General features: G+C 46.5%; 1 protein-coding gene across 4 annotated transcripts in view; it reads right to left on the reverse strand.

Moving 5' to 3' along the window:
* The window catches only part of SRGAP3 (SLIT-ROBO Rho GTPase activating protein 3), a 258,464-nt gene that overhangs the window by 129,869 nt on the left and 101,960 nt on the right, over positions 1–26,635 (reverse strand). For all 4 annotated transcript variants that reach the window (XM_029243762.1, XM_029243760.1, XM_029243763.1 and 1 more), the window contains exon 2: positions 10,227–10,419. In XM_029243762.1, the coding sequence (XP_029099595.1) occupies positions 10,227–10,419 (193 nt within the window). The remainder of the gene's footprint in view (positions 1–10,226; positions 10,420–26,635) is intronic.

The following is a 26,635-nucleotide window of genomic DNA, read 5'->3' on the forward strand; positions in this document are numbered from 1 at the left end:
CCCTGAGACAGTCATTCCATAAGGGAAGAACTACATCCACTGGGTCACCTGCCCGAAGCAGGTTCTGCTTACGCATGCTGGGTGCTATGGAGTCACAGGCTGGGGTTCAAATACCAGTTCTGCTCCTCACCAGCTGGGTGAACTGGGAAGCTAGTCAAACCTTTTCTTTCTTTATCTGTAAAACAGGGTTGATAACGCCTACCTCACAGTGGTGCTTTAAGGATTAAGTGAGGTAATTCATAAGACACTCTCAGCATCAAACCCAGTGCCTGATAATAGTAATAATCATTATTACTGGCATCACTATTATTGCCACCAGCACCTCACTTGGCTATTGGGAAAATCCACTGACTGATGTATGTAACCATACAGCCCATAGTAGGTTTGCTATAAATGTTGGTTTTCCTCCTCCCATTACTACCTTCTCCCCCAGTAAACCCTTATGTGTACTTCAAGGCCTAGTGTCAATGGTCCTGAGACGCCCCCTCCACCCTGAGGATCAGTCCTCACACCTCAAAGTGATGGCACACTGGGTCTGGTCCAGCAGCACTCCTGAGCTCCCTTTTGACTCGCTGAATGTATTCTTGGTACTGGAACAAAAATTCCTGCCTCATTAGGCAACGTCTGGCCAACCTCATCTTCTCTTTCCCTGTGAGAACTTTTGCCTTGGTTTATCCACCTGCAAAATGGGTGCATCACGTGGTACGTGCAGCACCCGGCAGAGGAAGGGCGCTGACCCACAGTTCCTCCGGTCAGTTCTTTCACCAACCAGCGGGGATCCTAAGCCAGGCCCACCCTGGCTGGCCTTCAGGTCCTCTGCCTGTCAGATGGGGATGATGACACCTTCCCTGACTCCCTCAGCCCCACCAGGACTCTTGGGAGGATTTAAGCAGCTAAAGGCTGGGAAGGCACTCTGCAAAGTGTAAGGTGCTGTATAATCTTGGAAGATCATTATTGTCCTCTTTGCCTAATGGAATTGAGTCAAAACTAAACCCCTGCATATCGCTGCTTGTTAATTACAACAACATCTATTTTATCTTTGTTACAACTCCTATTTTCGTCTTTAGAATAAAATTTAAATGATATACACGTATCTATGTGTATCAAGCACATCCAAATATAAATAAGTCGCGTCCTGGTCGGTGTTAATACTTTGGAAGTTACTGACTACAGCCTCTGAGGATCCCAGGAAACTGGGTGTAGGATCTGGAGAGGCCCCAGAAGGAAAAACTGGAAGGAGGATAAGGGGCTGTAGCCATTGCAAAGACCACTCAAGGGGCTGACGACCCTCCTGCCTTAAAATCCCTCCCAGCAATGAAAACAAAGGTGGGGGATGAAAAGGGTGGAGATGAAAGATGTTCACTTTCCAGGAGGAGCTGGCAGGGGCCCTTGGGGTATCTCATGTTGGCTTCAGGATTTCTGCCATCCTGCATACCACCATACTTCATACCTCCCTGTTGAGTGTCTCTTTTTACTTAAATGGATTTATTTACAAAAAGGACTCTCCCTAGTCTTAGTTAAAATAAAAATTTAAAAACCAGCTTTACTTGCCCTAAATAGAAGGTTACTGGAAAAAAGTAAGTTCCAAACAGTATCACTGAATCCTAGGCAGATGCCAATACCCAAGATCTGCTGTCTGTTTGTTAAATGGAGGGTTAGAGAGGTGTTAGCAACACACTAGAACCAAACTATAACCGCAAAGACTGAAAGAGAACTGAGAAGATCAGTCACTATTTATGGCACACGTGCTATCGATGATCCCTCCCTCATCCTGAGGAACACTGATCCGGTCTGACAAGCCTTCACACTACAGAAATGTGCCCCTAAAACACCCAACTGTGTTGTGTACATACCTCCATGGATTGGGCACTCACACCTCCCAAGGCAGCCCTTTTCTTGCTGGACAGCTCTAGCTACTGAAACGTTCTCAAGGTTAAGTTCAAGTCTGCTTTTCTGAAAATGCTATCCTTGGACCTCACTTCTCTCCTTCAGCATCCCCACAAGTCTATTTCCTTCAAGTATTTGAAGAAAGTATTCAGTAGTATCTTGGTCTTCTCAGTTATTCATTCAAAAAACTTTGATAGAGCTTCTATTGTATGTCAGAGAGAGAGAGGGACTAGAAATGGCCCCTTGCCGTCAAGCAGCTGGCAGACTGAGGTGGGAGAACGAGACGTATGAACTGGATCATTCCTTGATAATCTGACCCGAGCCCCAGGAGAGTGACATACAGATCACCATGGCAGGCCAGGGGAGGAGCAGTGACTGCAAACCTGGGACCTGCAGCAGGGACTTCGCAGAGGAGGTGAGCCCTGAGCTGGCCCTGGGGAGACGAGCATGAGCTGACCAGGAGGAGAAGGAGCCCTCTGACGCCCACACGAGGAGGATGTGGTCTGGACTGATGGCTGACTCTCCGGGAACATGAAACCAGCCCAGAGAGGTGAGGGGACACACCGAGAGGCATGCAGCTAGAAGAAATTTTGCACTTTGGAGCCAGTTAAACCAAGATTAGAATCCTAGATTATCATAGTAAGTGAAGTAAGTCAGACAGAGAAAGACAAACATCATATGATATCACCCATATGTGGAATCTAATTTTTTTTAAAAAAGATGCAAATGAACTCTTTTACAAAACAGAAGCAGACTTACAGACATCGAAAACAAACTTATGGTTACCGAAGGGGAAACGTCGGGGGGAGGGTTAGTTGCATCAGGAGCTTGGGATGAAAGCACACACACTACTATATATAAAATAGAGAACCAACAAGGACCTACCGTATAGCACAGGGAACTCTACCCAACATTCTGTGACAACCTACATGAGAAAATAATCTAAAAAAGAATGAATATATGTATATGTATAACTGAACCACTTTGCTGTACACCTGAAATTAACACAACATTGTAAATCAACTATACTCCAATAAAATTAAAATATTAAAAAAAATCCTAGTTCTGCCACTTACCTGTTCTAGCTGTGTCCCTCTGGACAAATTACTTAATTTCACAAAACCTCAATGTTTTCAACTAGAAAGACAGAGATAGTACCTGCCTCAAAGGTCACAACGTTTACCATGAAGGTTAAATGACACGATCCATGTCAAACATCTATAGGGCACCGGGCATATGGTAATGTGGATGTGGGGGGAATTTGAAAGATTAAACAACCTGCAGAGCACAGACACAGAGCCACCAGGAAAGAGTCGGCTGGCAACCTGTCCTAGGAGAATACCAGCTCTGGACAGCATTACTGGAAAGCCATCACTGGTGCGATGGTAGCCATAGTAACAGCAGCAGCTATGAATGGAGATGCGATTCGCCACCTGGAGGACCTCCCCCATTATCCCCACCTCGGTCTGAGCAAATCTTTTCATTATGAATCCTTTGCACATTTTACTCACTAGAAAAGTGCTTCTATCCTTAGGATTCACCTGGAAGGCTAAGTCTAAATTATAGCATCTTTTTAGGGAAATGCTACATCTGTGGAAACAAAAAGTCTGTGATGTTTTATCCCCCCAAAGAAGCGTTTTCTTGGCAATCAACTTAGCTGCTCACTGAATCCTCCCTCTCAACTGCTCCGTGAAGCTAAGAGATGCTCCAAACCTCCTGTGCAGAGAATATTAAGCGTTATTCACTGACTGGCCAAGCACCTCCCAGCTCTTTCCACACTCTGACTTTCCACAGTTTAAACATATTTGGATAGAATTCCCTGTTGTTTTTTTTTCACAGCTGTCCAAATAGCAGCAACCAACACTTAAACTTCTGGAGAGAGCATTTTTAGCAGGTATATCCCCGGAAGGTCAGGGGTATCAAAAACGGAGGGAGTCAGAATTCTAAGAAGGGGGCTGTGTCACCTCCCACACGATTTGCATGTAGCGTGAACATTCCAGAGGGGAATCCAGAGTTTGTCTCAACAGAGCTTTTTAAACTGGGTCCCAAGGAGCGCTTGTTTGGTAAAAAATTAATAAACATCCTGAGAGAGGGAGAATCCTGTGGTCAAACAGCCTTCAGAAATAAGTCAACAGGCTTATTTATTGTAAAACCTCTCAGAGCCTTTCATGGGGAATCTCTAAGGGGAGGCACAGAGTGGCAGTCTTTCCCACCTCCACTCATTCTCGCTCTCTTTGCCTCCTCCCGCACGCCCCACCACCAGCCTCCACAGCTGGACAGCTCAAGGTGTTGGAGTTTCAGAAAACACTTCTTTGGAGGAAGAAGAAATCTTAGCTCCAGGAAACCTCTGGCTGCCTAGACCTACCAAATTTGTTTGCAGGACACCCCTCTACCCCCAGAGGCAGGTCTTAAGGTCCCCGTGTGCCGCCCTCCCCAGCACATTCCTGCTCAGGACAGGCTCCCAGCCTCAAAAAGGACAAGGCCAGTGCATCGGGCCCGGCTGCAAAAGGGCAGTGGATTATGGATTTTATGCTGGGGGAGAGGAGGGGTCTGGAAAGCCAGCACAACCTGAAAGTGAATTGTAAACAATTTATCACCTAGAAAGTCATCATCCTGGGCAACTCTTCAGCAGTGAATGGCCATCAGAATCCCCTGGAGGGCTTGTTAAAATACAAATTGCTGCCCACCCCCACCCCCCAGAGTTTCTCATCAGTGGGTCTGAGGGGAGGCCAGAGCCTTTGCTCTTCTGACAAGTTCCCCCGGGATGGGGACGCTGAAGCTGCTGGTCAAGACCACACTCTAAACTAGAGCTCAACTTCTGTGTTCCCGATTCCCCAATGAAGGACTGTCCTCTCAGCAACCCTGTGCCTGTGCCAGGTACCACAACTGGTGGTACCTTTGCCTTCACCCAGATGGCCTCCCCAAGCTCCTACTGCAGCCACAAATGTCCCCTTCCCTGCCCCCAACCACCCCCAGCCCAGAGCCACGTTAATTACCACCTGACCTTCATTCATTCATTGAACAAACATTCAGTGAGGACCAACCATATGCCAAACCTGGTGCCAGGTGCTAGGGACCCCAAGTCAACAGCCACCCCCTCTTCCATCTCAGAGCTGGCAGCCCAATCGTCAAAAGAGGGACGACAAGGAAAAAAGGTGACTACAACACAGGGTGGCAGCTTTTGCCTTAGGCCCTTCTCAAGTCCCTTCATCTCAAGTCCATAACAGATTCTTCTCTTTTCCTCAATTCTGCCTCTGACAGATTTCCCAGCACCTGTCCACTCTCTGTCAGCTCTGCTATCACCCAGGCCCTCGTCACCCCTGCCTGGAGAGCTATACTCCCATCACCCTGCTAGTCTGCTCAGCTCCACTCTTGCCCCCTCCAATCCAGGGTGATCTTTCAAAAATGGAAATCAGATCATGCTACTCCTACTGAGGATGGCTACGGCTCTCCTCACCACCAGTTCCAGCCCCATTGGCCTCTCTTCCCCTCACACTGTCCCCACGGCTGCTCCTTCTCACCCCTCGGGTCTCTGCTTAAATGCCACTTCCTCCAGAAGCCTTCCCTGGCTGCCATTTTAGCTCAGTGCGGAGGATTCAAGAGGGCTGCGAATCCTTTGACAGTCCTCCAGTGAGAGGAAGGCTTTATTTTCCCTCCCTTGAGCTACAGCTGAGACCACTCTGATCAAGAGAATCTCGGCAGGGGCTGGAGGTGGGGTCCAAGAAGACTGCGGATTGCCCTCCTGCCACCTAGGTGCCCTGAGCTCCCACGACTGAAGTGAGGCCCTGGCCCCATGTGGAGAGGGAGGCAGCCCAGCTGAGCCCAGCCTTACAGCTGTCTTCACCAAAGTGCCAGGGAACGTGGGGGAAGCTGTCTTAGACCCTCCAACCCAGACCCTAGCAATTGTTCCATCCCAGCAATCATTGGATTCGTTTATTTGTTTTCTATGTTTGATTTGCATCTCTCTCCTCCACTAGGTGGTAAATTCCACCACAGCAGGAACCAAGTCTGTCTTGTTTGCCACTGTAAGCCAGGGCCAGGCACGTGGTAGGTGCTCGATAAATATCTACTGAATAAGCGAATCAACAAGTGCAGAATATTGTGGGCACACACAGGAAGGCACCTGGTCAGACTCAAGGAAGCTTTGCAGAGGAAGTGACATCTAAACGCTGAGGCCTAAAGAACAAGCAGGTGGCAGGGTTCAAAGAACAGGGCCTCGGGGACTGGGTGCCTGCCCCAAGCACACCACCTATGGACATCCCCCATGCCACGTGCGAGAGAGAGAGAGAGAGAGAGAGAGAGAGAGAGAGAGAGAGAGAGAGGAGGGGCAGTGTCTCATTAACCTGTGTCTTCATCATGAAGCACGGTCTAAGAAAATAAGAGGTCCTCAATATACACATTTCAAATATGATGGCCCACATGGCTTTTTGGAGAGAGATGCCTGAGCTGGAAGCCAGGAGCCCTGGGTTTTCTCATTCAACAGCTCACGATGTGTCCTTTGTAAAATCCCACTCAGCTTGCCTGGCACTCAGTTGGCTTGAGATAAAACCACTGGCTCCCTCTCTGCATCCCTGGGTTATCATCAGGATTGTAAGAGAGCAAAGACGTCAGAGTGCTTTGAAAAAAGTGTTAGAATAGAAATATGTGATGGTAGAAAAGACACATGTGATGATGTTTTACTCTGAATGTTCAACCTGCCCCAGGTAAACCGTCAGGGCCACCAGCTGAGCCTTTCTTTGAATCAGGTGCCACATGGAACTCAGTCTGGGTTAGTCTAGCCCAGACTCCTCCTGGGTACCTCCTGGGCAGCTGTAAATTTTTCAGCTGCCCAGGTGGAGAGGGAGCAGCTGGAGCCATAGAGAGACGGAGCCCATGGAGCAAAAGGAGGAACAATGGACTTGGAGTCAAGAGATGTGAGTTCCTGTTATGGACTGAATGTTGGTGTTGCCCCAGAAGTCATATGTTGACACCCTACTCCCTATGTGATGGTGTTGGGACATGGGGCCTTTGGCAGGAAATTAGGATTAGATAAGGGCGAGAGGAAGGGAGCCCTCAGGATGGGATTAGTGCCCTTGTAAGAGTCTCTAGAGCTTGCTTCCTCTTTCTGTTCCTCTCACTGTGGGAGGACACAAGGAGAATCAGGTGTCCACAAGCCACAGGAGGGCGTTCACCAGAACCTCACCACGTCGGCACCCTGATCTCAGGCTTCCAGCCTCCAGAAGTGTGAGGAAAAACATGTCTGTTTACAAGCCACCCAGTCCGTGGTACTTTGTCATAGAAGCCCAAGTGGACTAAGGCAGTGCCCATCCCAGTTTTGCCACTAATTTGCTGGGAGATCTCAGGCAAATTAATTCCCTCTCTGAACCAAATCTCTCAGCCATAGTGAACTTCATAGACCAAGTAAATCCCCTCCCTCCCTTTCTTCCTCCCTTCCTCCTGCTCACTCACAAAGGCCCCACCTCTGCCCCGAGGGGGCCCAGTGTAGTAGGAATAAAATGACCAGACCCATACCCTGAGAGGGTACCTGGCAGATAGGTGGACTCTCGTAATAAAGGATCTACAAGACAGCAGGACAAGGCTTCTCTGGACAGCCAGGACAGAGCACAGCACAGACCCTGTGCACTGAGCTCCAAAGAAGAGGCAGCCAGAGGTCAGGCTGGTTGGCCCTGGGGTCAAAGGACAAGTCCAGGCATCCCCTGGAGACTCCTGCTTCCAAAAGCCATCGGGGGCAATGCCAAAGCATTAGCCTCATGCAGAGGGCCTGCAGCAGCTGCACTGGCCAGGGCCACACCCTAATTAGACATTTTCAGAGTGTGTCCAGCGGCCTGCTTGGCCGGACTGCCAGCTGGGGCTCCTGTTCTGTCTGGTGGCCTCGGTTAATGAAGCCATGAGGGGCTGACTGAGCTCATTACAGGCAATGCAAGGGAAGAGGGGATGCCCGCCCATGCTCCCCCAGTGCCCCACCTCCCTCCTCTCCACCATGTTCACACCGAGAACGGGAAGAGAGCTGATTTCAAACCAAGAGGAAGGAGAGGGGCAGGAGCTGAGCTCCAGCCAGATCACACAGCCTGGATGGCTCCCATGACAGCGCAGCCAGAGACGTGGGTTTCTGCAGTGTGTCTGTGGTTTTAGGGGAGCGTTCAGAGTCCATGGCTGTTCTCAGACCACACGCAGGCCCTTTCTTATCTCAGGCCAAGGAGGCAGAATGAGAGCAAATGTTCAAATCTGTCACTTTCCAATAACTGGCCCACAGACATGTTTGTACAAGGCACTCAGTCAGAGCTTCGCTGTCCTCATCTCTAAGATGGGGTAGTAATACCCATCCAGCTCAGAGTAAGTACTCAGTTAATGTGCTCAATAAATCATCATTGTTGTTTTTATTATCAAAAGATAGGCAAGAAAAGGCACAAAATGTGAGCTTCTGAAATGTGAGCTTTTCTTCTACTTTTCTACATTTTCTAAATTGTATACAATGAGTATTTTACTTTTATCATTTAAAAAAGCACACACTTTCTCCAAAAAATATATCAGAAAAACGAGATTATGTATGAAAGGGCCCAGATAGTGCCTGGGAGGAAGTTATTAATAGAAGCATCCTCCTGCAATGAAAGTTTGAAGAGATGAGATTGGGTGGAAAAACATGCATGGTATTTGCAAAAGTGTAATACATTTTTGCCCTTTAATAAAGCAATTTATTCTCCCCAAATGTCAAGGGAAGAAGGCACAAAAGTGAGTGTTCAAATGCTGAGGCACCGATTTAGGGAGACGTTGAGGGGAGCTTAAAGGAACAGCACTCCCTGGCTGGAGCAGAATGCAAAAGACAGAGAGAGCAAGGTGGATGCAACTAAACAGAGGGTGGTCTATACACACAATGGAGTATCATTCAGCCTTAAAAAGGAAGGACATTCTGACACATGTGACAACATGGGTATACCTTGCGGACATTAGGCGAAGTGGAGTAAGCCAGTCACAAAAGGACAAATACTGTATGATTCCACTAATATGAGGTCCGTAGAGCAGTCAGACTCATAGAGATAGACAGTAGAATGGTGGGTGCCAGGGCAGGGGGAGAGGAAAATGGGGTATTATTTACAGGGCGCAGAGTTTCACACTTGTAAGATGAAGCAAGGGTTCTGGGGAAGGATGGGGGTGATGGTTGCACAGCAGTGTTAATGTACTTAATGCCACCAAACTGTACATTTTTAAATATTTAAGGGCTTCCCTGGTGGCGCAGTGGTTGAGAGTCTGCCTGCCGATGCAGGGGACACGGGTTCATGCCCCGGTCCGGGAATTTCCCACATGCCGCGGAGCGGCTGGGCCCGTGAGCCATGGCCACTGAGCCTGCGCGTCTGGAGCCTGTGCTCCGCAACGGGAGAGGTCACAGCAGTGAGAGGCCCGCGTACAGCAAAAATATATATATATATATTTAAGATGGTAAACTTTATGTTATGTGTATTTTACCACAATTTAAAGCTACGTAGAGAGAAAAAAAGAGATCGAACCCAGGGGAAAGAAGAACGGGGCAGGCAGGATGAAGCCAGTCTCTGGTCTCCTGGGATTGAGGGCCATTCACTGGAGAGATGACCCGCAGGGGAGGGGGACCTCCAGGGAGTACGGCGGAGGGGGAGACAGGTGTAGGAGGACGCATCCTGGTGAGGTTGTGGCTCCTGCTCACACTTGGCGGCTGGCCCCGCGGGTTCTGAGCTAGGGGCATTTGCAGCTGGAGAACTCAGCCAGGGACGTGCCCAAGAGGACCAAGTCTCCCTCTCTCCTCGAAATCAGAGCTTGGGGTATGAGAAATTAGGCCCTGGAGGGTGTGTGTAGGTAAATAAGCAACTAAGGCAGCAACTAAGCCTGGCACCGTCCTCCAGGGGAGGAAGGAAGAGGAATGCTTTGAGCATCTGTTTCACAGGGAAGAAATTCTGAGGCCATTGTGCTGAAGGAATGCAGACATGGGCTGGCTCACCCCCAGATAAAAGAGAACTGGGGAGAGTCAGGATGTCCTGAAAGGAGGTAGGCTGTCACCTTGGCCCAAATGGAAGACAGCGCAGAGCCTGGTGCTTGGTGGAATAACCACAACAGAACAATTTATTGAGCACTTAACTCTCTGTGACAAGCACTTCTCTTGGGTCTCCTGTGTATTCCCTTCAGCATCTTTATGGGTAGCAACTATTTCTAGCTTCACTTTACACTGAGGAAGACTGAGGCTTGGAGTTGGAAGTTACCTGCAGACCCCGGGCCCTAGAAGCACACCATTTGCCCCCAGTGAGTCCTTGCCTCATTTCTGCTTCAGCCCCAGCACTGCCTCCCACCGCCCCAGACCCCTGGCCCCTTCTCACTTGAACTGGTGCTCCCGGGAGCTGCGGATCTTGGAGGAGAAGCGTTCAGCCAGTTTCTCCAGGCTGCGGGAGTACTCAAGCTCGATCTCGGCTTTCCGGCGGAAAAACTCCTGGAGGTCCTGGAGCAGCTGCAGCCTCGACTCAGACTGCTGCTCCAAGCACTTGAACTGCTCCACCAGCTGCGTGCGGATCTCTGCGGACAGAGGCAGGAGCAGGCTGTTAGGCGATGGTGGGGAGAGCAGAGGGACCCACCCAGTCGACCCAATGCCAGTGGCCCAGGCACTGCAATTCCAGCTGCCCCCTCCCTACCATCTGCCACCCAGAGCCTCTCCAGGCATTGGCAGGACGATTTGGCAAATGCCAGTTTTTGCCATGGTGTAACCCAGTGTTTTCCAAAGTTGAATCATTGCATGTCACCACCACGGTTTTTGCCATATCCACACACGACCAAGCATTATTATTTCTTCCGTATGATCTAGTAAATTTGCTCATTTTTCTTACTGGAAAGAACTTACAGTTTTATGTCGTTAGGACAAGTGTAAAACTAGAACGACTTGCCACCCTGATACACAGAAAATTTATTCAACAAAAACAGAAATTTTGTAAAATTCTCTCTAAAGACTACTGCTATCAAACGCCCTAAGCCTAAACTGCTCAATCTCCATCAACAAGAGGAATACAGGAGCATGAGAGGAGTTAAAGACAGACTTTCTCCAGGTATAGTCAGGACTGAGCGAGGGCTGAGCGTTTCAGTGTTATTCACTCTTAGGTTTCAGGGTTATTTAAGGCCATGCCTGTGTTCTACTCTGAATCACCTTGAATTCCATTGCATCAACATCTCAGGTATGTAGCCCAGACTTCAGGAAATCCTGACAGAGCAAATCAGGTCTGTGCAACCAGGGCAAAAGTTCATAAGCAGGGGCTAGAGATAAAAATCACAGCCAGATCCCAGTGGTTCTGCCACTGCTGCCATCTCCATGCATTAACCCCTTCCCTGCCATCCCACGAGCTGCTCAAGAGATCAGTCTCCCCACACTATGCTCACACCAACTCCCTGCTCAAAACTGCCCAAGGCACCCCCGCTCTGGCTGAGTATTAAGTCCACGGAGTTCAAGGCCATCCATCACCTGGCCCCAAACTTCATTTCTCTGGATTTACCCCCAGTGGACTCTCCAAGTAATCCAAACCAGTCCCTGAGATGTCCAATTCCTCCTGCAGAAATGGGCCTCCTGTCTGTAAAGGTGGCCAGCACCATCTTAGCATCCTTTGGAGAAATGGTCTTCAAAGGGGGCAGCCCTACTCTGGGGCACTCGAAGCCTTCCCAAGGGGTGCACAGGCAGGAAGTGTTACAAAGGAATCGGTTTGAGATCCTGTTTCCATTCCCACTCTTTCCTCCTCTGCCTGAGAATGTGCCTCAGCATCTCTCCTTTCCCACCTCACTCTTTACAACCGTCCTCTCTCTTTGCAGAAGAAAGACTAACTTCTCTGTCGTCCAGAATCTGGCTATGGTGCAGTGCCCCAAAGTGTCAAGACAGACTTTGAGTACGATTTAGAATGTTGGTGCTCGCAAATCTTCTTTAACCTAGTTCATAAATCCTCGCTCCTCAAAGTGTGGTCCATGGACCAGTAGCATTAGCATCACCCATAGACTTATTAGAAACACAGAACCTCAGGTCCCAACCCAGACCTTCTGAATCACAATCTGCATTTTAACAAGATCCCTGGGTGGTCCTTATGCACCTTAAAGCCATCAACCATCCATCCACATCATTATGAGAAGTATTTCCCATATTATCTTACTTTTTATTTTTAGTAATTATTTATCAAATTATAAAACATTGATATTATTTTGATGAACTGTAGATAAATCAATCTGAAATAAAGATACTTAGGGTTTTATGGCCAAAGGAATTTTTTTTAAAGGTCCATTTCAATTTAAATACATATTTTGGGCAAAAAGAATAGAGCAATCAATAAAAAAGTTCAGGGGCTTCCCTGGTGGTCCAGTGGTAAAGAATCTGCCTTACAATGCAGGGGACGCGGGTTCGATCCCTGGTCAGGGAATTAAGATCCCACATGTTGCGGGGCAACTAAGCCCGTGCGCCACAACTACTGAGCTCGTGTGCCTCAAAGAGAGAGCCCACGTGCCGCAACTAAGACCTGACACAGCCAAAAAAGAAATAAAATAAATAAATAATAAGTAAAAAAATAAAAAAGTTCAAGCATAAAAATATATTACAATAAAATTCTGTGAAGGAAGTAGAAGGAAATTATGAGCTCAAGAAGGTAAAGACAGGAACAATGTAAATGTAAAATTTCTGCCTTGTATAGGTAATTTTTGATGAGTGGTGGTGGATACCAATATATTGTGGTATTTATCTTACCACCTGGTAATTCCACTCATGGATCATACCCCAAAGAAATCAGTGTTTATGTCTACAAAAAAATATGGAAAAATACTCATAGAAGATTTATAGCTAAATATTAGAAACAACCCAAAATGTCCATTAAGAGTAGATAAGATTTTTTTTTTCAGTAGGGCAATTTATTTCAAAATGCTTGTCACTCTTAAAATAGTAAAGTAAATTTATGCAAAGAGTAGGTAAGATTTTAAATGTGAGATATTCATTCAATGGAATACTATACGATAAGGAAAAAATGAACTACTGCTTGCTACCTGCTTAACTCTCCTTATGTTGATGGAAAGAAGGAAGAAAAAATGAGATCATGCAAAAATAGTTTATGGTGATAGAGGTCAGAGAAATGATCACCTTTGGGGGATACTGACTGAGAGGGGATGCGAGGGTACATTCTGGAATGCTGGAGATAGACTATCGAGGTTACACCTTGATCTGGGTGGTAGGCACACTGGTAAAAATGAACTGAGCTGCACACTTAAGATCTGGGCATTCTACTGTTTATAAGTGATACTTCAATAAAAAGGCAAACTAAAAATTGCTGTTATTTAGTTCCCATTTGATACATTTAAGAGAGTAGGGTAATTTTGCTCTAAGAGGTCAATATTTACAACATGGCAGAAATGATATCCTTTGTAACTATTTAAACTTCTAATGAAACATTTCAGATGTCAAGTTAAAATGTGTGGGGCAAAAGAGATTTTTTCCCCCCAAAGTTCATTTAGAGGGTAGGCAAGCAAAAAAGTTTTAAAACCAGTGCTTTAGAGCCCAAGCTCTGCTCCTCCCAGGAAGTCCTGGACAGCTCAGCCCTCATGACCCTCCTATGAACTCCCTTGGTACTTGCAATTAGTCTCAGACCGCCTCGTACTATTTTTTTAATTCTTCATGTATGCGCGTCATATCGCCTTAGCTCCCCGAATAAAATTTAAGTTCTAACAGTGGATTCTCCCAGCACACATGGTATATCAGTATCTGTATAGCAAATTACTATTTGCCTTTACCAAGTGCTTTTACCCAAGGACATCAAATGCTGTGATTATGGGAATCTCACCCAACACACACACACACACACACACACACACACACACCACACACAAGCACCATACACACACCACACATACACCAGACACACATACAACACACGCCACACACTCACACAAAACGCACACACTCACCATGCACGCATTTACACACACCACACACAACCCACCACACATACACACACCATACACAAACCACATACATATACCACACAAACTCACATACCACACATACACCACAACCACCACACACACACTACAAACACACCACATACCACACACACACCACACACGTCCACATGCACACTCACACACATACACCACACACATTCACACGCACCACACATACACTATTCCCACACCAGACATGGATATTATTATTATCCATTTTTACAGATGAAGAAACCAAGGCTTCTGTGTGAACCAATCAGGAACTTGTCCAAGGTCACATTTTGTTCTATGAACTATAACAATCTACGCAGGCACTCCTTGACACAGCCTACTTGTTAAATTGGATTGAGATGCCTTCACTCCCACAAGTGCAAACCCTGCCATATCAACACATGGTTACAAAAATGCTTTCTAAATATTTTTTTTTGATGGGAACCATTTTTAAAGTCTTTACTGAATTTGTTACAATATTGCTTCTGTTTTTATGTTTTGGTTTTTTGGCCCGGAGGCATGTGGGATCTTAGCTCCCCAACCAGGGATCGAACCCGCACCCACTGCATTGGAAGGCGAAGTCTTAACCACTGGACCACCAGAGAAGTTCCTAAATATTTTTAAAATTACTTGTAGACCATCCACTATTTAGGACTCATAATAACCTTAATAATTATTGTGAGCACTTACAGAGCACATCATGTGTTCCACGCCTGATGCTGAGTTCTCTGGATATTTATCTCACAGAATCTGTATAGCACCCCCTCTAAGGTGGGTGCTACTAGTATTCCCCCACTTTTTCCCCATAGATGAGGAAGTGGAGGCTCAGAGGTAAGCAGTCTCTGGTCATAACAGCTGATGTGTGGCAATTAAGCTAAAAATCAAGCCCAGCTCCTTCAGATGGGAGCAATGACCCTCCCAACTCCTCACTTAACTGAGGCCATACTACTTGCTTTAAAAGACTTGAATCTAACTTCTTGTGTTCAATACACAAGAAGTTGTGTATTCAACTTCTTGTATCCTTTTTGTAACAAGACGGTGGGCTAAAGAGATATTATTTACCAAAAATGCTGCAGCCACTGCCTTCCTCCATTATAGGGCATGATCAGGAGCCAATGTTCTCATATCTTAGAGGAAAATCTCGTAAATCACACTGTGCCAACAGGAGATGATTTGGAAGGAGCAGAGAAACCTCCCCCAGTTCACACAAGCAGCTGGAGGCTCTAGCAGCTGGGACGGCTCAGAGACAAGTCTTTCTAGCAGGAAATGCCCTGGCAGGAGCCGGACTGCAGCCTGCTGGTGCTGTAGAACCCTGCAGGGATTTGACTACCCATCTCCTTATCTCTAACTCCCTTCCAACTTGCTCTTCCTTGGAGCCAGCACAGATTTGGTTTTTCTCCTGGAAGATTTCAAAAGGAGGGGAAAATAAATAAATAAATAAAACAATTGCTCACGAGGCACAGACTTCATTCAGAAGACTGTCCCCTGGGAGTGGTTCCAGGCTCAGCACAGCACTGAGTGGCAGAAAAATCAAGGGGGGTTGGGCAGGGAGGAGAAGGGGCTTGGAAAGTCGGAAAAGGCTTTGATGTCAGAACCTTAGAGCTGCAGGGGACCTGCATGACTCCTGGCGCAGCCTCTGGTTTTACAGACAGAGGCGTGAAGCCCAGAGAAGGTCTCCTGAAGCACAGCTTTCCCTGTGTCGCTCTCCTGATAAAACTCTCCATGGAGTAATAGGGGAGAACAAATCCTACTCCATATTTGATGTGCTTCTTTTACTTTAACCTTTGTATTCTATTGCTTTTGCTACAAGTTAACCATGAAAAGAATGTTGCCTATGGCCTGAAATATACAGGATAGCCCTTCTCAAGTCTCTGGCCTTTAAAGGAATAACACTCTTCCATTCATATAGAGATAAAAAAGTTGCAGAGCAGAGAGTAACATTTGTCCTGCTGGAGGTTTACAAGAACACTGTGACCAGGCCTGCGTAAACAGCTGCAGGAACAAAGGATTCAAAGGATTCCGGCGCCAAGAAGTTTGCAACCACCAACCACACCCCCTCCCCTTTTAGTAAGAAAGAAGCCTGAATCCTGACTCGGGGAAGATGGTCCTTTGGGACACTAGTCCATCATCTTCTCAGTCTCCTGGCTTTCCGAATAAAGTCACTATTCCCTGCCACAACAACCCATCTCTCAAATTACTGGCCTGTTGTGCCGCGAGCAGGACGAGCTTGGACTTAGAAAGATGACTCCCTATTGCTTACAGGATAGAGGCCAAACGCCTCCGACATTCAGAGTCCAAGAGTCGACAGCCTGCCTAACCACCCCCCTTAACACTCCCGCTTATTGTGCAAGCTGTTCAGTCTCACCCAAGACCATGGTGCCTGCACCAATGCTACCACCCATGGCAATACTCAGGTGACCCACGTTCCAGGAGGACAAGTTTCCTCACACTCTTCGCCCCACTCACAACCACAGCCTCACAAGCAGAGGGAGCAGGGAGATTGTTCAGATCCAAGGTAATTTAAGAATTCTTTTTTTTTTAATTTAATTTTATTTTGATTCTTTTCCCTCTCTTTTTTTAAATTTTATTTATTTATTTTTGGCTGCATTGGGTCTTTGTTGTGGTGCGCGGGCTTCTCATTGCAGTGGCTTCTCTTGTTGCGGAGCGCGGGCTCTAGGTGCACAGGCTTCAGTAGTTGTAGCACATGGGCTCAGTAGTTGTGGCTCACGGGCTCTAGAGCACAGGCTCAGTAGTTGTGGCGCACGGGCTTAGTTGCTCCAGGGCATGTGGGATCTTCCAGGCCCAGGGTCTGAACCCGTGCCCCCTGCATTGGCAGGCGAATTCTTTTTTTTTTTTTTTTTTTTTTTTTTGCGGTACGCGGGCCTCTCACTGCTGTGGCCTCTCCCGTTGCGGAGCACAGGCTCCGGACGCACAGGCTCAGCGGCCATGGCTCACGGGCCCAGCCGCTCTGCGGCATGTGGGATCTTCCCGGACCAGGGCACAAACCCGTGTCCCCCACATCGGCAGGCAGACTCTCAACCACTGCACCACCAGGGAAGCCCAGGCAGGCGGATTCTTAACCACTGCGCCACCAGGGAAGCCCTCTATTTTTTTTTGTTTTAATTAATAGACTATTTTTAGAGCAGTTTTAGGTTTAAAGAAAAATTAACCAGAAAGTACAGAGTTCTCATATAACCTCCCTCACTCTCCTGCACAGATCCCCCTATTATTAGCCTCTTGCATTGGTGTGGTACATTTATTACAATTGATGGACAATACTGATATATTATTATTAACTAAAGTCCATAGATTACATTAGGGTCACTCTTGTGTTTTACATCTATGGTTTTAAAAAATGCATAATGTCATGTAGGCATCACTACAGTATTATACAGAGTATTTTCACTGCCCTAAAAATCCCCTATGCTCCATCTAGTCATCCTTTCCTCCCTCCTCGTCCTAACCCCCAGCAACTACTCATCTTTTTACTATCTCTGTAGTTTTGCCTTTTTCTAAAGGTCGTATAGTTGGAATCATACATTATGTAGGCTTTAAAAATGGCTTCTTTTACTTAGTAATATGCACTTACGGTTCTTTCATGTCTTTTCATGGCTTGATAGCACATTTCTTTTTATTGCTGCATAATATTCCATTATTTGTAATAATATTCCATTATTTGTAATAATATTTATGGTTTCTTTATCCACTCACCTTTTTGACAATTATGAATATTTTGTGCAAGCTTTTGTGTAAACGTAAGTCATCACCCCATCTGGATAAATACCTTTTTGTTAAGTAATAGACTAAATTTAAGAGCAGTTTTAGGTTTACAGGAAAAAGAGGGAATTCTAGTTTTAAAACACAGGAGTTTTAAAAATTAGTACAAAATTCAAAAAGTAGAAAGTGTATAAAGAGGAAGTTCTCTCTTCCACCCTTGTTCACCAGCCACCTAGTCCCTCTCTAGCAAGGTAACCAAGTTTCCAAGTTCATGTTTCTAGAAATAACTGCATATTTCAAAAACATTATTTCCCCTGTTTTTATACATATTATATAGCATGACATTCACAGTGTTCTGTACTTTCTTCTTTTAAGAATACATTGTAAGGGACTTCGCTCCAATGCAGGGAGCACAGATTCAATCCCTGGTCGGGGAACTAAGATCCCGCATGCTGCATGCTGCAGCCAAAAACAAAATAAAACAAAACACACACACACAAAATACACTGGGGAACTCAATCCATGTCATTTTATAAAGAACTTCCACATTCCTTTTTACAGCACTATAGAATTCCATATTCTATATTCTATATTCCAGATGTAAAATTTTTTTAGCCAGTCCCCTTTCCTGGACCTTTAGGTTGTTTGTAATTGTTTACCACCATAAAAAGTGCTGGAATAAACAACCATATACAAGCCTCATTTTGCACACCTGCAGGGATGTCACCTGTGTGATGAATTCTTCACACAGAAGTGCAGATCAAAAGGCACTGATGTTAGCATTTTGAGATTGCAAAAGTGCCCTTCCCTGAAATTTCACCAACTTGTACTCCCAGCAGAAATTTATGAGAGGGTCACAGGGACTATTAGAAACCTGACACGCTGGGATTTACTTCAAAATAACCTTGGGTAGGGGACCAGGGAGTGGTAGCAATATAGGTAAAAAACATGATTGGCCTTGAGTTGATTGGTGAAGTTTAGCTGTAGTGATGAACATGGGGAAGAGGCTTCTTATACTATTCTCTCTAATTTTGTAATGTTTGAAACTTTCCGTAATAAAAAGGAGAACAAAGAAAGTCAGGCAAGGCCAGAAATATGATACAGAGCCTGCAGCTCTGGTTAACAGGTCTGACCAGTTAGAAATTAAGAATGCCAATAACTTGTCCCTAGAGGCCTCTGCCCCTATCCTGCAGAGGGCTCTCCTGGGCTAGAAGGAGGGGCCAGAGCACGACCCTCAGAGCAGGCCCCACTCAATTCTCATCCTTGGACCCTGTCCTGAGAATGTGGTAACTTTTCTGACACTCCCTGGGACGGTGAGGCCCCACTTTCACCGTCTGTGTCCATCCTGAAAATCAAGGTCAAGTGTTTTCCCCTCTGCTCCCCAGAGGCGGCTGATGTACCCTCCCCAGGATAACGTTTCAGGAGCTAACAAGGAGGATGGTATGTTACACAACCACGCACAATCCTGCCTGAGGCTGGCACTATTCTCATTCCTACTTTATAGATGAAGCAATTGAGACGCAAGGAGGGGGTGTGAGTGCCTATGGTCACCCAGAAAGTGGCAGAGCCAGGGCTCAAATCCAGAGTAAGGGGCAGACAGGAGCCAAGATGACCCAGTCTCCAGGTCAGGGTGCTTTCCCTGGGGGTTGTCCCAACGCCCCCTCTTGCAGGGATCATGTCCCACTCCACCTCCTGTCTCCACCCCCCACTCCATCTGTCATCTCTGTGCCATTCTCACTGGTTCTGGCTGTCATCGTGTCCCCCAGTGCAACCTGACCTTGACCTCAGGCCCTCCTGTGATAGAAGAAGACATCAGTTCAAAGCCTGGCCCTGCCACATATTCAGCAGGTGAACTCGGGAACATTTCCTCATTTCCCAGGGACTCAGTTCCCCCTGTAAAATGGGGATGATAGTAATCTACCTCATATTGTTGTTAAGGGTTGATAAGTGACCATGGAGAAAGCTCTTGGTACAGTGCTTCATCTATATCAGCACTGCACACAGTGGCCACTAGCCACACGTGGCTATTTACATTTGATCAAAATAAAACATTCATTCCTCAGTTGCACGTGCCACTTTTCCAGCGCTCAAAAGCACGTGTGGCTAGTGGCTACTGTATTGGACAGCACAGAATATTTCCATCACTGAAGAAACGTCTATTGGATAGCACTGTATGAGAGGCTCAGTAATGGTTAGCTATGATTCTCATTTATTGTTATTGCTTTCTGTGGCCATTTCTCATATCCTGAGATGGAATAAAGTCCTAAGGCAGGGGTGACACCCATGTTTTATTACTCAGAATTTGCGCTCAGTGCTTCCAACAAGAGCAGTGTAATGGGGCCCGCGAGGCCCTCACAACAGTGTGATGGAGACCCACTCTCATTGCCGCCAGCCCAACGCCCAGCATCCTGAGGGGTCCACAGCCATCCGCCTCTAGCCTTAGGAGAAGCAGTGTGGCAGAGTGGATGGACGCAGCAGAGTCTGGACTCCAACTGCTCTCATGAGTTGGACTGTTGTCTCTGCCAGAGGCCATCATGAGGTCTTGGGCCAATGAGTCATTTTCTCTGAACTGTTTTCCCATCTGTAAAAGGCAGGTAACTGTGCTTATCCTGCAGCATTGCTGCAAAGATCAAAAATAATGTGTAGAATGTGCCAGGCACCTAGAAGACCCTCGGCAAGCAGCCACCACCGAGAGGTGGCATGACACAGCAGGAAGGGCACAGCTCCCAGGCTTTGGGGAGAGCCAGCCTGGACTCCAAACCTGGTTTTCTCCACTTTGTAGAAGTCGCCTTGGCTCTCTGAGTCTCTTTTCTAGTCTATAAAATGGAGAATAATAATACCTTCCTGGTGGGTTTGTCAAAAGGGCGAGAGGTGGTGTGCATATAAAGCCCCTGGCTTGGTGCCTGGTACATAGCAGGTAGGCAATAAATGGCAGGAGGACTTCCCTGGTGGCGCAGTGGTTAAGAATCCGCCTGCCAATGCAGGCGGCATGGGTTCGAGCCGTGATGCGGGAAGATCCCACATGCTGTGGAGCAACAAAACCTGTGCACCACAACTACTGAGCCTGCGCTCTAGAGCCCGTGAGCCACAACTACTGAGCCCGCGTGCCACAGCTACTGAAGCCCGAGCGCCTAGAGCCCGTGCTCCGCAACAGGAGAAGCCACCGCAGTGAGAAGCCCACGCACCGCCACAAAGAGTAGCCCCCGCTTGCCGCAACTAGAGAAAGCCCGCGTGAAGCAACGAAGACCCAACACAGCCAAACATAAATAAATAAATATATATTAAATAAGTAAATAAATAAATGGCAGGAATGAGACATCACTATCGCTGCAGCCACGTAGAGTGAGCCTGGGTCACGCTGGGCACTGAGCTAGCTGATTCCCAGGCTCAAGTCACGCCCTCTGTCCACCACCCCACAAGGACCGTGTATCACCCCGGGACACCCTGGTGTATCATTCTGCGGCCTGTCGGGGCTAGGTTCCCTCTTCCTTCCCTGCCTCTGTGCCAGCCTGGGCCCACGTTTCTTTCCTTCTCTGGGTCCTGCACAAAAGTCTCCACGACCCCAGCATGGGCTCTGCACCCCAGCCACTTCACCCAGCCTCGTGAACGTAAAGATGCAGCTCGTCGTGGGGCCCCACGCCCCGGAGGGCGCCCAGCTCCGGGCTGCTGTCAGGGCAGAATTCGCGCACAGCCGTTTCCCTGCAACCACTGCCGCCATGCTACCAGCTCCGCCCCGCCCGACCAGTGGAGCCAGCCTCCCCCTGGAAGCAAGCTTCTCTCTGCAGACTCCAACCGGCTCACAGCACCTTGCATTATCTCTCTCATTTTGCCCAGGACCTCGACTAAAGACTTAAGTCCGTCCTTAATTTACCTTGACCAAGCCCCTTCGCATCCTACATCGCTTCTGACCACAGAAGAGGGCGGCAGGGAAGGATGAGGAAATTGAGGCCCAAGAGAAGGTAAAGGACCTGTGGGAATCACAGGATTCAATTCCGGCTGGCCTGACCCTGCCAGGTGCTGCTCTGGTCTCGCTCTGCTCCCCACCCATCTGAGGGAATCAGACCCAGAATGAGATTGTTTCTCAAATCTTAGCACTGCCTCAGCCCTGATAAATGGGCCACTGGGTGATGCGGTGCCAAGAGCTGGGTCTGGGATCAGAGGTGCTGAGTTCAGAGCCTGGCCTTGAAGTTTGCTAGCTGTGCGAACTTCAGCAAATCAGCCTCTCTGGGCCGTGGCTTTCCCATCTGCAAAATGGAATGAATAACAGCAGACAATTATGGCACTTTGTGCTTCCCACTAATTGTCTCCTTCTTCAAGCAAAGCAGTGAATATTACGCTACAGCCTTAGGAAGAGGTCGCTACTACTGTTATACCATTGGAGTAGACTGAGGCACAGAGAGGTGAAGTGATTTGCCTAATTTCATCTAAACATTAAGGGGGCTTTTGGCTCCAAATCATGTATCACTTGCCAGAGGTGTTTCCTGCGCGCTTACCGTATGTACTATGCCAAGTCAGCCAAGTTTTTACACTCTGTCTTTAGCCATCTCACAATTACTCGGGGTAGCAAAGGCCAGGCTTAGAACAGATAATCAAAGCACATCAACCCCTAAGGCCTCCCTGAAACAAAATTATATCCGCTTCCAGCTTTCTGGGGGGTGGGGGAACACATATGTTGGAAAGCAGCTGGGTGAAGTGACTGGCATTTCCCCCTCTGCTTCTGTTGATGAACATGGGGAAGACCACGTGCCTCCCCCACAAAGGAAACAGAGTATATGAGCTAGTGTTCTGAAAAAATAAGAACTATTTAATGATGATCATGATAATGCTGTCAGCCAGGAAAATCTTCCTCTAAGAGGAAATTATATGGTCCCAAAGAAACTAGGGAATTAGCACTGGATATACATTCATAGTTGAAAAGATGGGAGACGAGATTCCCACTTCCCACTGTGGTCCAATAGCACAGATCCAGCTCTGCGGCCCTGTGGGCATCCCTACCTGGATTGCGAAGCCAGGTCCCTTGAGGAGAGTTCAAAGCGGAGTGGGTGGGAGAGAGGGTTTCCCTACAGCATCTGGGCTGTGTCCAAATAACAGCCATTCCTTCTCATGAAGAAGTCAGACGGAAGTTGCCTCCCCACCTTCCAGATGTTCAGTGAAAAGCAAAGAATGGTCAGAATAAGGCCACGCCTCCTCCTACCAGAAGCTCTCAGTTAAAATTTGACATGATCAGTTTCAACACGACATTAATATTCACAACTTTGTTGCTCAATGGTTCTTGAAGGATCAGATGTATTTAAATGGGAAAAGATCAGGAATCATTAATGCTGAATTTCCAGCTGCATCCTCTGACCAAAGACGCTTTTCTTTGTGTTTCCAATCCTACCCTGCTCCCAGAACTCAGAAGTCAGAGAACTGGGGACCCCTGGAAACATCTGTTTCCTAAACTTCAGAGCCATTTTCACAATGTGTCCTCTCTAAAAACCATCTATCCTATATTTATTTAATATATATTTTTAAATCACCTCACTTTTTACAGGGGATACTTTACAGTATTGACATAAATGGAAAAACCTGTGTCACTCTCCATTGATGGAAGGTAACTGTAAAAATAAATACAATGATCAGAAAATAATGCTATTCAATTCTGCCTAGATTCTGTAGCCTGAGACCAGATTTCTTTCTTTTTTGTTTTTTTTAATTAATTTATTTTATTTTTGGCTGCATTGGGTCTTCATTGCTGCGCATAAGCTATCTCTAGTTGTGGCGAGCAGGGGCTACTCTTCGTGGCGGTGCGCGGGCTTCTCATTGTGGTGGCTTCTCTTGTTGCAGAGCATGAGCTGTAGGCACGCAGGCTTCAGTACTTGTGGCACGCGGTCTCAGTAGTTGTGGCTCGCGAGCTCTAGAGCACAGGCTCAGTAGTTGTGGCGCATGGGCTTAGTTGCTCTGCGGCATGTGGAATCTCCCTGGATCAGGGCTCAAACCCGTGTCCCCTGATTGGCAGGCGGATTCTTAACCACTGCACCGCCAGGGAAGCCCATCCAGCTTTCTTTTTGATAAAAGGAGTTTGGTAAGTATTGAAGGAAGTGTTGAAGACACACTAGCACATAACAGCAATTTTCTCCTTAAGAGGGGTTGAAGGAGAATTAACAAAGGAAATAAGTTATCTGTTTCTGTGAGTCAACACTATTTAGTTCTGTCCCTGTGAACCACCTAAAATTACCCTATATATACACCATCAGTGGTGCTCATCCCTCACTTCAGGAAACAGCAATTGGTCTAGTTCCTTAATTCACAAAAGGGAAACTGAGGAACAGAGAGCCTTACCCCAATGTGGTACCAGAACCTGGGTCTCCCAGCTTCTTAGCCACTGCTCAGCTCTTTTGACTACAGTTCTTCATATACAAGTCCTTTCTGCTCTGTTGTGACAACAGGCAGCTAGCACAACGTCAGTGTCTACCACCAAATTGGTTCCTCACAAATATTTTTAAATGAATAAATTAGCCAGTCAAAAGAAACAGTGCATTGTGGAAGGTTGAATAATGACACCCCCCCCCAAGGATATTCAGCTCCTAATCCCTAGAACCTGTGAATATTACCTTAAATGGCAGAAAAGGACTGCGCAGATATGATTAAATTAAGGATCTTGAGATGAGCAGATTATCCTGAATTACCCAGGTAGACCCTAAATGGAATCACGAGTGTCCTTATAGGAGAGAGAAAGAAAGAGATTGGCACAGACAGAAGAGGAAGAGGTGATGAGACTACAGAGGCAGAGATTGGAGTGATGCAGCCACAAGCCAGGGAACGCTGGCAGCCACCAGAAGCTGGAAGAGACAAGGAATGGATTCTCCCCCAGCGTCTCTGGAAGGAGTAAGTGGGGTCCCCTGACAACATCCTTATTTTGGCCTGGTGAAACTGACTTCAGACTTCTAGCTTCTACAACTGTGAGAGAATTAATGTGTGTTGTTTTAAGTCACCAGATTAGTGGTAATTTGTTACAGCAGCCGTGGGAAACTTATACAGTGTACATTATTACCACTTTGAAAGCTCTAAAGAATTACAGAATATGGTCTAAGCAGTGCATGATATAGAAATTCAGATGACCAGAAGAGGGAGGGACCTTGGGGTGCTGGAGAGCTAGCTGAGACCTCATGAAGGAGGAGAGCTGAGGCGGGATTTGTAGGATCCAGAGAAGCAGAGAGAAGGAGCTGGGCATTATATTATACAAACCCACAAGCATTTCCTGACTGCCTACTATGTCTGTGTTAAAGGACAGGAGGATCTGAGATAGAAATAACGTGTACAACAGGATCCCTGCCCTCAAGGAAGTACCAGTGTACTGGGAGGATAAGACATACCTAGGTGAAAAAAAAATTAGCAATATGAATTGGAGTAATTCCCTTTCTAGGATCAGAGGAATACACCAAAAAATGTGCAGGAATTTTTATCACAACGTTATTTATAAAAGCAAAAACTTGGACACAACGCAACATAATCCAACAACAGGGGATTGGTTAAATATCCTCATACATCCATGCGATAAACTTCTCTGCAGTTTAAAAATCAGTGCTGTATAATAGTTAATGATATAATAGTTATTATAGTTAATATAGTAGTTAATAATTACAGTAGTTAATTGGAAAGATAAAGTTAATTGGAAAATGCCCATAAAATATAGTTAAATAACAAAAGTGGGTTACAAAAATAGGAGGTATAATTTAGTCTTCCCAAAATATAACTAAAGCTATTTATACACAGAGAAAAACTAAAGAATATACACCGAAGTGTTAATTGTGGTTACCTCTACGTGGTGGGATTACAGATTGATTCATTTCTTGGATAAATATTTCCTGAGCACCTAGGTGCTAAGCCATGGCTTGGCAAACTTTTTCCTAAGGGGCTAGATAGTAACTATTTCAGGTTTTGCAGGCCATACAGTCTCTATTGCAACTACCCAGTCCTACTCTTGTAGCACAAGAGTAGCCACAGACAGTATGGCAATGAATACACATGGCTGTGTTTCAATAAAACTTTATTTATAAGAACAGGCAATGGGCCACATTTGACCCATTGGACCAAGGTTGCCAACACCTGCACTAATCCCTGTGCTTTTCTATTTCTATATTTTTCAAATCCTCTACATAATAGACATTACACCTCTAATATGGGGAGGGGCAGTAAATTTTAAAAAACACTCACTATTGGGAATTCCCTGGGAGTCCAGTGGTTAGGATTCCAGGCTCTCACTGCCAAGGGCCCGGGTTCGGGAACTAAAATCCCACAAGTTGAGCAGCGCAGCCAAAAAAAAAAAAGGATTAAAAAAAGAGTTTCTTAAAAACAAAAAACAGCTTACTATCAATTGGCCCTGGAAAGGCCATGGTTGGGTCTAGTAGGGAAGCAACCTCAAATATCTCCAGGGGTTTGGCAGGTAACAAAAATGTGATTAGAGACCTTGCATAAAACAATACAGAGAGCACAGATTTCACCAAATATATTCAAATTCACTCTTTAATGTTAATGCTGTATCTGCTAAACAAAAGCGATCTATAAACCTCTAGTTTATGACTCCAGCAAATGTCACTTTAGCTAGTGCCAGCCCTGATTCAAACCCAGAGCATGACAGACCCCACTGTCCGATAGCTGTCCCCACCTTGACCCCATTAACTCATGTTGAAATGACCAGCCGGGGCCAGAGCTGCTAATCTTCATTGAGAAGGTGCCTCCGGCCATACGTGTGCATTCACCTGACAGTAATAGGATGCAGGATGAATTTCCTTGACGTTCTGATGAGAATGCCACATGGAAGAATACCCAAGGCCTCAGTGAAGCCCAAATATTTTATGCACATTGCAGCTACTGCTCACGAAGGCTTGCCATGGGATGGAAAGGCACTACATCAGGCTGAGTGATTTATGTTTCTGAAAGCTACGTGAATTATTGCCCATTACCTCGTTCTGGCAACTTTGCAAATTCTTGCCAATTGATTTTTGGAAAGAAGAGAATGAGAAACAAGGCGGGTTGTTCCTCTCTGTGTGTGTGTGTGTGTGTGTGTGTGTGTGTGTGTGTGTGTGTGTGT

Source organism: Monodon monoceros, unplaced genomic scaffold (assembly GCF_005190385.1).
Source record: "Monodon monoceros isolate NGI ecotype Baffin Bay Population unplaced genomic scaffold, NGI_Narwhal_1 Super_Scaffold_3, whole genome shotgun sequence".
In the NCBI taxonomy this organism is placed as follows: Eukaryota; Metazoa; Chordata; class Mammalia; order Artiodactyla; family Monodontidae; genus Monodon; species Monodon monoceros.